At 40.8% G+C, this 15,099-nt stretch overlaps 1 protein-coding gene across 1 annotated transcript in view; it reads left to right on the top strand.

Moving 5' to 3' along the window:
- Positions 1-15,099, top strand: part of MUSK (muscle associated receptor tyrosine kinase) — an 80,259-nt gene that overhangs the window by 35,006 nt on the left and 30,154 nt on the right. Inside the window, exons 6-7 of the mRNA XM_024560115.3 lie at positions 4,376-4,500; positions 13,272-13,431. Coding sequence (XP_024415883.2) covers positions 4,376-4,500; positions 13,272-13,431 — 285 coding nt within the window. The remainder of the gene's footprint in view (positions 1-4,375; positions 4,501-13,271; positions 13,432-15,099) is intronic.

The raw sequence follows: 15,099 nt of genomic DNA, 5'->3' as shown, positions 1-15,099 counted from the left end.
CAGTGAGGGCTGGGCCATTCATAACATGTGCAAGTCCCTTTCCTCCAACTCACCAATCAGAGGAGTCATTCATTCATTCATTCATTTATTCATTTAACAAATATGTATGAGTGCCAACCATATACCATGGAGGATTCTGGGTTATCTATCTATCTATCTATCTATCTATCTATCTATCTATCTATCTACCTGTGTAAATGAACAAAGCAAGCTCTGCCCTTGTGATGCTTACATTCTGAGGGGAGAGACAGCCAGAAAACAAACACGTCAGTAGTTAAGACAGGACGATAAATACTATGACCAAACATATGCAAAGGTAAGGCTAGGGGTCCAGAAAGCATTATGACAAGGAGACATTTGAGTTGAAACCCAGTAGACATTTACAAACTTCTTTGAGGGAGGGAAAGAAGCGGGAAGGGTGGAAGCTATCTTTCAGGACTGAAAAAAGGGAGAATCTCTACTTTACCTTTTGGCAAGAATGTAGGAGTACAGGAGTGACCAGCTTCCCTTTAATTCCCGATTTTCCCTTCTCTTAACTCACTTGACTTAACCATGAAACTTGGGGGAGGAGACCAGCAGTTTGTCAGCATGTTAATGAAGCCACACGCAATGCCAACAACAGTGCTCCTTTCTGTACCTCCTGTGCACCCCGCCCCGGGCCTCTCAGAAGGTTCTGATGTGGGACAGAGCAGGATATTAATTAAATTAACTCTAAGCCCACATTGAACTCCAGAATGGTAATTGACTCTATTTTATTTACCATCTCACATTATGCTTAGCTGTGTTGTGCAATATGGGTCATCAGAGGTTTTGCAATGAACCCAAGTGATATTCCAAATAATGTAATACCAGCTGAAAGGGGGGAAAAAGGAACTGAAAATTACAACAAAATAAACCCTCCCTTATTACTAAATTTCCAGGAAGAATTTAAGGCCCCCAAATGAAAACTTTTGCCTTTATAAATTAAACAGAAATCAATCCAGATTTCATTGTTCCATAATTTCTTATCCTTCTCATCTTTAGCCAGAAGGCTCTCATTCAAGTTCAAGCGTACAGTCAGTGTTATCTTCAGCAGCTGCTACCTACACTTTTACAGCACCAATGGGATTGAAATAATCCCATTCCTAGTCACTCAAGGATCCTGCTCTTTTTCAGGTCCTCCAAGGCAATAGGACCTACAAAATAATTATTGTAGTAGTTGCACACTCAAAAACTTTAAGACACACACGGGTAGCCCCAACACCTACAAGAGTTATTTCACCCAAAAGATGAATATGGGGTCAAGAATGTTGTGCAATCTAGGACTCCATTATTATTACCAAAAAACATTAGAAAAGACAAGATTACCTGGGTTCACCCTTGCTAGGATGCCAGTCAGTCTGTGTTAGTTGTCAAGGGTTCGCAACCGGCAATCTTGAGCTATGCTGAGAGAAATCTCCCATCAGGTGCTCAGATGGGTACCATGTGGGTACACTGCCTCCTAGCTGGCTTGTCTTCTTGAGAAATTTAGAATTTACACTGGGATCAGCGTCTGGCCCAGGACACTTGGGAAGTGCTGGACACTTCTTCAGATCCATCCAGCATATTTGCAACTTTTTATTTACCATTTCCTTTTTGAGCCTTCTCGTTCTGGAACTTCGGTGGAGGTGCAGCTCGCACTCCCTCTTTTAAGAAAGCATTTTGAGACCTGACTATCAGGGCTGGCTCCACAATTTGTGAATCAGAATGCAAATGACAAAAATCACTAGTTCTTTCAAGACGTAGACAGGAGCAAACTAAACCAAGCCTGGACCCTCTAAGCACAGTGCCCTGAGGGACTACACAGGTCACTGGCTCCTGCAGCTGACCCTCTGGCCTCAGTAGTGACCGCCACTCCTTTTGCTATGGAATTTCTCAGGCTGCAAATATTGCCTGCAAGGGAACATTTTCACAGAGTCCCACATTTTAGTTCAAATTCGAATCATCCCCGCAAAGTTTTGATCTAAAATTGTTGTGGATATTTCTGAAGCTCTTTGAACTGATACCTCTGCCAAATATTTCTCCTAAAAAATGTAGCTTTCTTTAGGTTTTAAGTTTTCTAAAACTTATATTCTTCCAGTGGCAGAAGTATGTGTCCCAACACATGATTTTTGGAGCTGTGGGGCAGGCTCCGTTACCACTTTTTAAAATTCATGTTATTATAAAATATTCAATCTTACAAAAAAGCTACATGATAGTAAATTGCCAAGTTCCTATTACTCAACAGCAAGAGTGATCAATAGCCTATCACTCTAGCTGCATCTGTCCCACCACTATTTTATTGCTACTGATTTACTTTAAAGCAAGTCACAGACACTAATTCAATCCATCCACATGTACTGCAATGTAAGGACTTTTTTTAAACATAATCGTACTACCCTCTTCATTACCCCACCCGTTCCCAGTCAGCACTAACTTCTTAATGGCACTTACTACCAGGACGATGCAATTGTTATCTCATTGTCTCAAAAAATATCTTTTCACATCTGGATTGTTGAAAATAATCCAAACAAGAGCTCTGCATTATATTTGGGGTTATGTCTCTTAAGTCCTTTTCAGTCTATAATAGTTCCTTCCCTCTTTCTATTTTTTTTCCCTAATATCATTCGTTGAGGAGACTAAATACTTTGCTCTGGCGAACTGTCCATATTCTGGATGTGATCGAATTATATCCCCATAGTAACATTTAACATGTTTGTCAACTGTCTATTTTGTGTAGGTTGACAATTAGACCCTAGGACTTACTTAAATTCAGGCTCATTTGGAGTTATTTTAGGGGTGAAGGGAGGATTCAGCTGCATTTTAAACATTTGATCCACTTTTTTAAAACCACCTGTTGCCTTGAGGTTGGCACCTTTCTTGCTTTTCCCTTGTGATTCTTGGGCCCAACATTTGTATTTCTACATGCTGTTCTAGGTTTCATCACTGAGAGTCCTCTATATCAAAAGAGATGAAGTTGAATGAATTTGAACCTGCAAATATGAAATTAGAATCTGCAAGAAGCATCCAGTTGTCAAACAAATTGTATCTTCATTTATCTCTTTGAATTATGTAATTCTTTTTAAGAGGTATTAAAAAATACCTCTTACTTGTAACACAGCTCTGAACTTGATCTATCCTTGTCCTGTACATCTCCTGTCTAGTATCTACTATCTCCTCTGTACTCTCCCTTAGAAACCAAACTCCTCAGATTTTGATTAACAAGAAAAACTAAGCCTTAAAGCATTGTGTTCTTTGGGGTTTCATAGTCTAATACTATGTTCTGTACTTAAGTCCTGGAAAATAAAGACACGGGCATAACATATTATATTTAGAGTGTAACAGGCAACTTAAAAGATTCCATATGGTTTAAAGAACACTGTATTTGAACTCAAAAGACTTGAGTTCAGGTTTCTCAGCCATCAGTGTTATTACCGTGGGAAAGCAGCTTAAATTAACTGGGATTTAGTTTCTACAACCATTTAATAGCAGGAATCCAATGGATCTCTGAAGCTCCTCCAGGCTTAGTGATTCTGTGATTCTAAGTACCCCTCAGTTTACTGTTCGCTCTGAGCCTCATCTCCACTCTTCAGTTACAGGTACAATTTCTTCTCACACCAAAAGAATTTCCTTTTATCTAATTAGTGGGGAATCAGCCTCAGGAAGGAATATAAATTACTCATTTTCCTGCTCACACTCTGCCTAGAACATTTCTTTTCTTTCCTGGCCCAGTGTGCTCATTTCCAACTCTGGGAAGTCTGACAGATTTTGTGTGTCCTCCCCATATGATCCAGTTGAAGGGGTAAAATATTAATTAATTATCCATTAATTCAATTAAAATTATTACTTTGCTCAGGCACTCTTCTAGGTACTGAATGAAATGGGCAAGGCTTTTGGTTGCTGAGAACTCACCATCTGCTAGAGGGAGAGACAGAAAAATAACAAAAATAAATAACTACAGGTAGCGGTAAGGTCTGTAAAGACAATCAACTGGGATGATGAAGAAGTGAATGGGAGGAGGGTTACACTTTATTGTGGTGGTCAAGGAGGGCCTTTCTGAAAGAAGGACACACAAACAGACTTGGATGGTACAAGGAACCCACCACGTGAAGACTGGGGGATGCGCGCTCCGGGCCAGAGGTCAGCATCGGCAGGCTCCCACCCTGGGGCAAGCTGGGCACACCCTGCAGTACTGAGAAAGGCAGGGTCATAACACAGATGACTTAGAAGGTATTGCATTTGGTATCATCTTTATGACACAGGGAACACGGGAGGATTTCACATGGGAAAACATGATCCAATCTGCATTTTCTGAAGAGCAATCCAGCTTGACCATTCCATATAGGAGTGTCGCTCACTACTTCTGTTTTCCTAACAGTTTTTGCCAGAATCCTGCGGGCTCCTGAATCCCACAATGTCACCTTTGGCTCCTTTGTGACCCTGCGTTGTACAGCAACAGGCATCCCTGTCCCCACCATCACCTGGATTGAGAATGGAAATGCTGTGAGTGCCGTCTGTGTGGGGACTTGTCTGGGGAAGACTCATGGGTGGTAGATTTCAGGACAGACCACATATTTGCAGAGTCGCCCTGATTGCTGTCGTTGGTCCCTCCTGCACCTCCATTTGTCAAAGCATTCCAATATTTTCATCCTACAAGTCACTGCCGTAGAAACTGAACGGCATGGGTTTATTTCTTTCCTTTTATCGTGGGCAATAGCAGAAAAGCAAATTCTTTCTCTAAGCCTTTGCATAAAAGGGAAGTGTTAGCAATTCCTTTCTGCACGTGTAAAACTATTTTCCCAAAAGTCATCATTATGAATTAGTTCACTGCTGGAATCTACTTTGATGACAATACTTCAGAATTAGAATCCAAATCTGTCAGGTCAAGATTATTTTCTTCATTTTTTATACTGGTTATTATAAATAAATTATGTTATGTGATTACTATATGCCAGGCCCTTTTCTAAACACTTTACATATAACCATTCATTTATTTATTCTACATTCATATATTGAGCATCTTCTGGGCATCTGGCACAATTCTAGGCATTATGGATACAGGATCAAACAAAGCAGGTAAAGTTCCCTGCCCTCAAAATGTTTACATTCTGATGGGGAAAGACAAACTATAAAAGAAAACAAATAAGAGAATATATATTCTATGTGGATAGTGCCGAATGCTGTGGAGAAAAATAAAGCAGGAAAATGAGACAGAAATTGCAACCTTAGGAGAAAGATTGCATTTTCAATGGAGTGCTCAGGGAAGTCTCATTAAGATGAAGGCATTTGAGCTCCGATCTAAAGGAGCTGAAGGAAGATAACCGGGGAAATGGCTGAGGAAAGGGTGCACATGGTACGTGAGAACAGCAGGTATGTCAGCATGGCAAGAGGTGAGCGAGCAAAGAGGAAATAGGTAAAGGGTGCATTTGGGGGCTGTGGACACTGAGGCTTGTGCAGGTCACTGTAACAACTTCGGCTTTTATTGGAGTGGGAGGTCTGCTTCTGTTGTTTGTTTTCCTGCCAACATTTGCTCATCAGGTTTTGTTTCCTTGTGTGCCTAGTTCTCGCTGACTACCTAGTGTTTATTATTTTGTAAAAAGAATGTCAGGTTTCAGCTACTTAGTTGACATGAGTTGTTCTATCAGTATAATCCCATCCCTTTGTATCTTTCAGAAATTGCTGAAAATTTCTGGACCTTTGTTTATGATACTCTTCCATCTGTCTATGGATTTATTTTTCATAGTTTCAGATTTTACTTCTGTTTTGGGAGTTCAGGTGGCAAAAGAAGAGTTTAATGGGCAGGCTAAGATTATCATTGTATCTCAGGTGTTAAATAAGCATGATTTGCATGGAAGACAACCTTATTGAATACTTTCTCTGCCATTTTAAGTTCATTCAGCAGGGCAAGTTTTTTTTATCCATCATTGAGGCCTGCGTCAAAGAGGCTCAGGGATTTTTCTTGTCACGTTTTAGCCATTTAAATCCTCTAACCCTAACCCAATTTAGTCATTTTAAGTGTCTAACCCTAAGTAATAACCAGATCCTCCAAAGGCATTTGCAGAGGAGACCTCTCCCTTCTTGTCTTTCTCATGACTCTCGCGGGTGTGCTGCCTGCCTTCCGTACAGGTGTTGTGGTTGGCTTCTTAGCTCGTCCTCATTCATTCTCCCCTCACTTCCTGACTGCTATTGATGCGCACGTTTGGGGTGGGAAAAAGGGAGTGGAAAAGTTCCAATTTAATGGACTCTTTTTTTTTTTATTGTTATTCAGTTACAGTTGTATGCCTTTTCTCCCCATCCCTCCACCCCACCCCAGCCAAACCCACCTCCCTCCCCCATCTCCACCCTCCCCCTTGATTTTGTCCTTGTGTCCTTTATAGTAGTTCCTGTAATCCCCTCTCCTCACTGTCCCTCCCCATTCCCCCCTGGCTATTGTTAGATTGTTCTTAACTTCAGTGTCTCTGGTTATATTTTGTTTGCTTTTTTCTTCTGTTGATTATGTTCCAGTTAAAGGTGAGATCATATGGTATTTGTCCCTCACCGCCTGGCTTATTTCACTTAGCATATTTACACAATGGAATTCTATGCAGCAGAGAGAAAGAAGGTGCCTATACCCTTTGCAACAGCATAGATGGAACTGGACAGCATTAACTGACTCTTTTACATTTGCTTTACAACCCTGTGCCTGACGAGTGTTTAAAACTGACTCTTCAGAAACCAGGGAATAGTCACGATGCCACCAGTGATGCATTTTCCCCAGGATAGCTCTCTCTTTTTTATCCCCCAATTTGTTAGTTGATTGAAAGTCTCTCTGATGGTCCTTTTGGAAGAACTGAAAATGACTCCAACTCAGATCTTCTATAAAACCTTTTTATCTCCAAACTTTTGGGTCCAGACCATTGAACAGAGCTCCTTCCTCTTTGCTCCTTCCATTGAAGCTGCTAGGTAGTCTGACTCTGCCTCTTAGATTTTGCAGGTGGAAATTAGACATGTGTCTGCTGTGGCAAAAAACTGCAGGTGTGTCAGGGCCCCCAAGTTCCCCCTCAAGTTTGATGATTCACTAGAAAGACAGAACTGAGTTTACTACAATGAAAGGACACAGCTAACACCAGAAAAGGGCAATCCGTTGTCCTATCCCAATGGAGTTGCATGAAGGGAGTTTAATTCCCCCAGCAATGACACGTGACAACATGTACAAATGATCGTACCAGGGAAGCTCCCTCACACTTTGGTGTCCGGAGTTTTTACTGAGGCTTAGTTACACAGGTATGGAGGGCTCACCTGACTGATTTTAGCTAATCTCCAGCCCCTCCAAAGGTCAACCAGATACAGCATGGCCTAAGGCCGCTAGGGAACAGAAAGAGATAGTCAACAGAATTTACACTGCTGAACTCTCTGGCTGGCCCAAGATCTCAGGTACACAAAGACAGGCTTATCAGGCAGGATAGTCCCAAGGATAAGGTTATCTCTCAGGAGTCAGCCAAAGGCCAGTTCTTTCTTTCGAAGGTGCTGTGTTTGAGCATCTCAACCCCACTGATTAACCTTTATGACTCAGCAGGGGACATGTGTCAACTCTCAAGTTGATCCTATTGAGGACCTTCTTTCATGCCCTAAGGAGATGGGGTTGCATGTTCAATCTGGTCCTTTGGGTCGGGTGAGGACAACTCTCAATGTAGCTGAACAACTCAAACCTTGGTCAGTAATCTAAGGCAGGGGTGTCAAACTCGTATTCATCGGGGGCCACATCAGCCTTGCAGCTGCCTTCAAAGGGCCAAATGTAATTTTAGGACTGTATAAATGCAACTACCCCTTAACTAGGGTCAAGGAGCTCAGCGCTGCCACCAGGGGGCACCAGGTTTTATCTGGTGCCAGGCTGGATAAAACAAGGTGGAGGCCTACGGGCCTTGTGTTTGCCACCTGTGGTCTAAGGGGTTCTCAGCTGTTTTCATTTTTTGTGTTTTCAAGCATAGTCTCTGTCCAACTTTCTGGTATCTTGGCAGCAGTGTCCATATATTATCATATTATATTAATATAGCATTTTAAAGTCCAAGGAGCATTCCAAATGAGAAAAAGGAGAGGAAATAAAAGGGAAGAATGAGGACACTGCGCATGGAAAAAAAAAAAAAGGAGGGAAGGGGCAGGAAGTGTGAGGACAACAAAGTGTGTCAATGTGTGAAACTTGGGTAGATGTTTTAAACCAGGAAAAAAATCCCAAATTCTAAGGCTACCCCATCTAATGAAGAATGTCACCTTGCTGTAGCACCCTCTAAAGCTTATGACTTATGTATTATTTGTTTTAACTATTGCTTCTGTTAAACTTTTTTTTTCTTTTCTGATACTTGGAAAAAACACTTTTCTCCTAATTTGTTATTAAAATTGGTTCATCTTATCTAATTGCCTACCATCCGTCTTTTCAAAATAAATGAATGACATTTTATAAGCTTGTAACTTGAAGTATGCTAGGATGAGAGTTAGGTGGGGAGCTAGAAGACCTAAGCTGTAAAAGCTCCTCTCCAGCTAATGTGATTTCAGAGGAGTCCATTTACCTCTTGGACATTGGTTTTTCCCATGTCTATAATGAGAGACAAGTGATGGGAAAAGATGATCACCAGTATGACATCAGAGCTAAAGTGCTCTAATTTTGTTAAGTTATAATAAAGTAATTTGTAGTCCTGTTCTTCGTTAGCTCTCTAATGAAATCTCAAGTGTCATTTCAAACTTGAATCTTATCTGGCAATACATTTTGTGGTTTTCCCTGGAAGTTACTGTGGTTGTCTTGAGCCTCTGAAGTAGGGTAAAGATGCTGTAAGAAAATGGGGTGGGGCTGATATGTGACTTTACTACCTTGTCTTACTCCATGAAAACAGTAATAAGGAAAAGATATATGCTTTAAAAATATTGTTTTTAGAAAGGCTCTGGGTGTTTAGAACTGGGCAATGTATGATGGTATTTGTTGGAGTGGAGAGTAATTTAAAAAGTTGGATGGTTTGAGTTAGTTTTGATCTTATTGCAACCCCAACTTCATCATTCAAGATGTGAGTCACAAAAAAGCAGAAGGCAAAATAGATTCGTTGCCTCAGATCCTAAAAGAGGAATAAAACAAACTAATAGTGACTTTCTTCCAGGAAGAAGGCAAAGTACAGCTGCAGTTCTTATGGTCAGAGAGAATATGTGGCTCTTACAGCCAAGCTTTGTTCTTGGTGATACTCTCCAAGTCCAAGTGGAAATTGAGATGACTTTGCCTGTGCTGATGCAGATCACCAGAAATGGAGACAATTTCAGGCCTTAAAGGTGGTACAAGTAGCAAACCAGAAAGCCTAATAAGGAGAACAGGGAAGAGCCCACAGCCCTGTATCATTTTGGGTGGCCTGAACAAAAGCGAGTGCAGACCTGGGAGTAGTTGGCACAGAATAAATAGAACAGAGTTTGAACTGTGGCTCTTCACTGACTGCAAGTCAGTGAACTAACTTCACCAACACACTACTAAGTACAACGGGTACTCTAACAGATGTGAATGCCCCTCTTATCTCCCTCTGTGGACACACCAATAGACTAACAGCCTGAACAGTTACAGCCAAAGAACAAGAAAAAGACAAGCAACAGGCCCTAAAGTGACCAAGAATCATTTCGCTTTTTTTCTCCTCTGTGGATATGTCACTTATTTTTCATGAAAATTTATAATCTTATATGACCTTCAGAGTGAGCGGTAATATTCCTCTTGTTTTACAACATTAGAAATAGCAGTTTGATGTGGAGGAGCAGGGCTTACTTTTCTAAAAGAAAATATCCTTGTATTGTGATAACAAGATGTATTTAGGGTTATGCTGATCATAGCTCTATTATTTTGGCATTCAGTAAAAAATGTAATAAAATTGTATGTCATCTTGCTTTGACCCAAAAATGTTCCTAAAATATTTTAAAAGTTGAATCATTTTAATTTATTAGAAGAATTTTATCAAATAAATTGTCAAATCATCTGTGTTTAATTGTGTTTTTAAATTTTCTTAAAGAGAGGTCACCTATGTTTTACATATATTTTTAAGGGGTAGTATTTTAGGTCCAAAGTACATGAGGTTTGAAGTCATCTTATCCTACTAGCTATGTGTAAATCAAAGTAACTACGTCTATCTGTATTTTTGTGGAATAATTTAGCATCCAGATTGAAACATTATGGAAATTTTTCTCAGTCTGTTTTTCCTTTTTAAAACGATGCATAGACAGGCACTATTACCAGTCCTGGAACATGGACCCACGGGCCACACCCACGCTAGCAGTTCCACAAGGTGTGCCCAGCTAGCTGGGACTCTGTGCAGAACAAGGCTGTCTACCTGTGCTAAGGTCAGATCATGAAGAAGGTACGATATTATCCAACACTGGGGGTAGATGCTCTCAAAACAACAGTATTAATCTTAATAATATAGTAAATGATATAGTAAAAATATCCCACCACTCTATACCCTTTTTGCCACTTTTAAAAAGGTTTCACACTCATATTCTCAGGTGTGAGCTATTATTCCTATTGAACAGAGCTTCCTGTTTGTCTTCTTTTGAGGTCGCTATCACAGAAAGGGAACACGATACACAGAGCAGAGAGCCGTTTATCCAGCTCCAGGTCGGCAAGCCTGGGTGACTTGGAGAAAATAGCGTATTTACTATAAACACCAGATATAGTCACCTCAATTACGGTCTTGGTTTTACCCACCGCATACCTTAGTCAAAGTCACAGGAATAATCTGAACTCATCCCTTTGATCTTTCAAACCTGAAGGGCAAAAAGATTGCAATGGAGGGCCAAGGGTTGTTTTTACTTTTAGGTCATCAAAAATACTAAACTGTTGGTGGGGAAGACCCATAAAGAAAGAAAAACAGATTCAAACCATGACTAACGAGGCCTGCTGTGCATGAGTCACAAGCTGGATGGAGCCGACCTTCTGGAAACAGGAGGAACAGCATTTAGGAGCCACAGTGTAATCGAGATTAGCCTTGTAACTTGGTTTATTCGCTGAACTGTTTCAACACCGGGGTGGCATCCAGGAGAGGGGAGGTCAGGCAGTTTAAAAATCACTTATTTTTCCTACGAAGAATGTTTTTGGTGACCTTGAGGAGGTGTTTGGGGATGACTTTCTTAGGTGTGAACATGAAAATAGTTGGAGTTTAGTCAGCACTGGGGAATGACTTGCTTCTGGGTCATTTCCAAAGCATTATACTTCTTGAAAGAGGAGACTAATTTTGCAGAGGAAGGTAATTATTCTACAGGTTTCTCCTACAAACTAGAAAGGGACTATATTTACAGACAAAACATCCTCATACAGCATACTGATTGAGCATAGAGGTCTTTAGCTTTTTTCCTCATTATTGCTTTGTATTAAAATTCAGGGAGAGTCCAAAATTGTGTTTCAAATTCTTCAGTCCTTTTGATCTAACTTGGACAGTTAAATTTATAAGAAGTTGCACTTCTGGTAAACACAATGATGAATTTGATTTGAATTCCCAACTAAGTATATGTCTCTTAAAGATAATTTTCTCTCTGCCTTGTCAACTTCTCATATGTCCAGGCTGCTTGCTTATCAGGGGAAAATGCCACAATACTTGGCCTGGCCTGGGAAGTTTCTCCAGTTAGGTAAATTGATGTCCACAGAAATCATTTGTATCATAAGGATGGACACTAGTAATGCAGGTAGAGGGGGGGAAAAAGACAAAGAAGCTAAAGGGCAAACCTGCACTGTCTGATCGCTACAGAAAGTACTTGGTTCTGGGGACAGCCAGCCACCTGGCTGTAGAAGGAAGAACGCTGGTCTCACCCAGGGCTTCCCTCCGCTTGCTAGTCTGTCTGTGAAATCCTCCCTCAGGCAAAACGGGAAACTAACTGGCTCCAAATTTCTCATCCCCAGCCTCCCTCCCTTCTATGGGACAGAGAGATCCCTATTGAGGCCAGAGGAACCTACCTCTATGCCTCCGAGATAATGTCAAAGCAGACCAAACTCTGATTCCCTCCCTCAAACTGGCATTTCCCCTCATATAAGCAGTGGAATTAAAGGGTAATTATTAAAAAGATGGCATAGTGCTGAAGAAAAGAATAAATCACCACTTTGAAAAATGCTACCATGTTAATAATGACATTTAAGTCAAACCTTTATTTTGTGCATGGTTGGTTGATTTGTTGAGATTATTGTTGTTACTATTACTTGCTTGCTAATGACTCTTCCTATGTTCCCACCTGTAGGACTGGGGAAGGCACCATGACAGTGATTAAAAGCACAGGATTGGGGGTCAAACAAACTAGGGTACAAATTCTAACTGTGAATGTGCTGGCAGCTGTCGTTACAGAGCTGGCATGATGACGCTAACAAATAAGCATTTACATATATTAACCTATCAATTATGTGCTAATATTGCAGTGATGTCCTGCCTCTTCCAGGACATTTGATTTCCTGATTTAAGTGGCATGGCATGGCATACGTCATGTCTCAGAAACAGAATCAGCTTCACAACTGCTTTTCTTAGTAACCACCTATTTATCTAATGTGCATTTGTGGGGAGCTGAAATGGAGTTATGAAAATAAGTCCAAAAGTATACAACCTCTCATTCTTAACTATTTTCATCTTCAAAGGATAGAGAATACCTCTTGAGGGACCCACATAGTATATCTTTTCTGCACGGCATTAGTTATCTCTTGCTCTATCACCATCATCCCCAAGCTGAGTGGCTTAGAACAATAACCATTTATTAATGCTCACAAGTCTGTGGGCCAGCTGGGTAGTTTTGTTGATTTGGACCAGGATTGCCTGATCTTGGCTGATCTAGCTCCTGTGATTGTCAGGGTACCTGGGTGCTGATTGGTCTAGAATGGCTTTCTCACGTATCAGGTGATTATTGTTGGCTCCACGCTAGAACAGTGGGAAAACCTGGGCATTGTGTGTCTCATCCTCTAGCAGGCCAGTTTGGCTCATTCACAGAAGGTCACATGTTCAAACAGCAACAAGATAGCAAGCCACAAATGTGTAAGAACTGTACAAATCTCTATGTCTTTTTAAGTCATGTCACAAGGCCAATCCAGGTTCAAAGCATAGAGAAAGGTGCTACCTTTTGAGGGAAGAGCTACAAAGTCACACTGCAAGGTCATGGGCATAGAGATGGAAATTCTTTTTGGCTATTTTTGCAATCTACCATGTGCTTTTTGATCATAGTCCTAATCCTTTTTCTTTCAAGTCTACAGATTTAGCAAATTAGGAAATCCTTGAACTATTTCCATCCTTTTTTCCTCCCCACTCCACCAGGTTTCTTCCGGATCCATTCAGGAAAGTGTGAAAGACCGAGTGATTGACTCAAGGCTGCAGCTGTTTATCACCAAGCCAGGACTCTACACTTGCATAGCTACCAATAAACACGGGGACAAGTTCAGTACTGCAAAGGCTGCGGCCACTGTCAGCATAGCAGGTAGGATGGATTTTCACAATTGCATTGTTCCAGGAGAGAAGAAGGGTAGGCACTATTCCACAAATATCTCACATTGGGAAACTTTTTGCTTATATCTTATTTCATCCCCCTTTGGTCTATTTTCTTCTTCCATGTGGACACTCCAGAGGTTGTCCTAGACAATTCTTGATTGGTTGATTTATTGCCTCGAAAATGAAATCCTCAAATAGTCATCCAAGAGATGAGTAACAGCTTCCAGAAGTTCATGTTCATTTCTATCCCTTCCTCCCTCCCTTCCTCCCTTGTTCCCTCCTTTTCATTCTTTTTCTTTCTTTCCTTTTCTGTTCTCTCTCTCTCTCTCTCTCTTTCTCTCCCCCTCCTGCCTCCTCTCTCTTTCTTTCTCTGGGTTAATCAAACTTTCCAAGGCTCTCAAAGAGTAAGTTGGCAGGTATTTAACATGGTTTGTGCCAATCTCTTCATGCCTATTTCTGGAAGACATTGTTACTTAGGAGTATGTGATCCACCTCACAGTCTCTCCCTTTCCTGTTACGTGCGAATTACAGCAGGACTTACAGGTGTTTCAAGGGAAAGAGCTGACACATGGAGTCCTGGGATATTTGCGTTGGGTTTTAAAGGTTTATTTTTAAAATTTAAATATCCCAAAGGCTTCTGAGAACATTTGTGGAATTCCTGGAGATGAAACTAATCCCTGTATCAGGAAGTGCCCAGCATGGTATATTCATTTCACGTGTACTGCCCAAGAGTCAGCAGAGAGATGCTTGTTCTCACATGTAAGCCGAGCATTGGGAGAATATGTGCCCAGCGCCAGCTTTTCAGAGCCTGGCATTTCTTACTCTAGTGTCTCCTCTTTGATCTGCCATGATGGGGAAATTTCCAGTAATGCTTGTGATTTTTAATATGCGGGGAATTGAGACCACAGAAGAATATGTAGGGGCATTGGGCAAGGCTGGACCTCTGAGTATGCCCATGAAAGAAAGAACATTCCAAAATGAAGGCTCCTTCTGCCTTCCCCAGGGATATATCTGCCTACATTGTCTTGAAACATCATATTCTAAAATTTCCAATGATGGGAAATCATTTCTGCCAGAGAAAGTGGGTGAGCATTCTAGAAATAAATACAACTCAATTAAACATATAATACATGATTACTAGTTACATAGCACTTGTTTGTTTATAAAGTACTTTTACATGCATCTATTACATACACTGGATTCAGGCCATTGTGTTAGGTAAGGGGTGCAAACTTAATTAACAAAGGGGATAATTAAAAATGGAGTCCCTGCCTTCCAGGGGCTTTCGATCTAGAAAGGAAGTCAATCAGCCATACACAGGGTCTGGCAGAAGTAACACCAGCTTGAGTACGGTTGGTAGGGTAATAATATGGGTGTAATAATTAATAGTTTTAATTTGAACATTTCACTTAAAATGTTGTTTGGTGTGCTTGAGTGTGATATTGTTATGTTACAGAATTTCAAGCTTATGATTTTGTAATAAAAAGGGGGTGTTATTCATGCTGGATCCTGTATATTACGGCACAGACTCTTCTGTGGCAGAAGTGTGAGCAAAGTACAATGGCAGAAAAAGAAAGGCTGTGCTTAGAGGAACGGATTGGGAGACATGAGTGTAAGATTAAAAGGTGGAAGTATATTCAGAAAACAGCAAGTCTAG

Source organism: Desmodus rotundus, chromosome 1 (assembly GCF_022682495.2).
Source record: "Desmodus rotundus isolate HL8 chromosome 1, HLdesRot8A.1, whole genome shotgun sequence".
NCBI lineage: Eukaryota > Metazoa > Chordata > Mammalia > Chiroptera > Phyllostomidae > Desmodus > Desmodus rotundus.
This window is presented reverse-complemented; position numbering and strand designations above follow the sequence as displayed.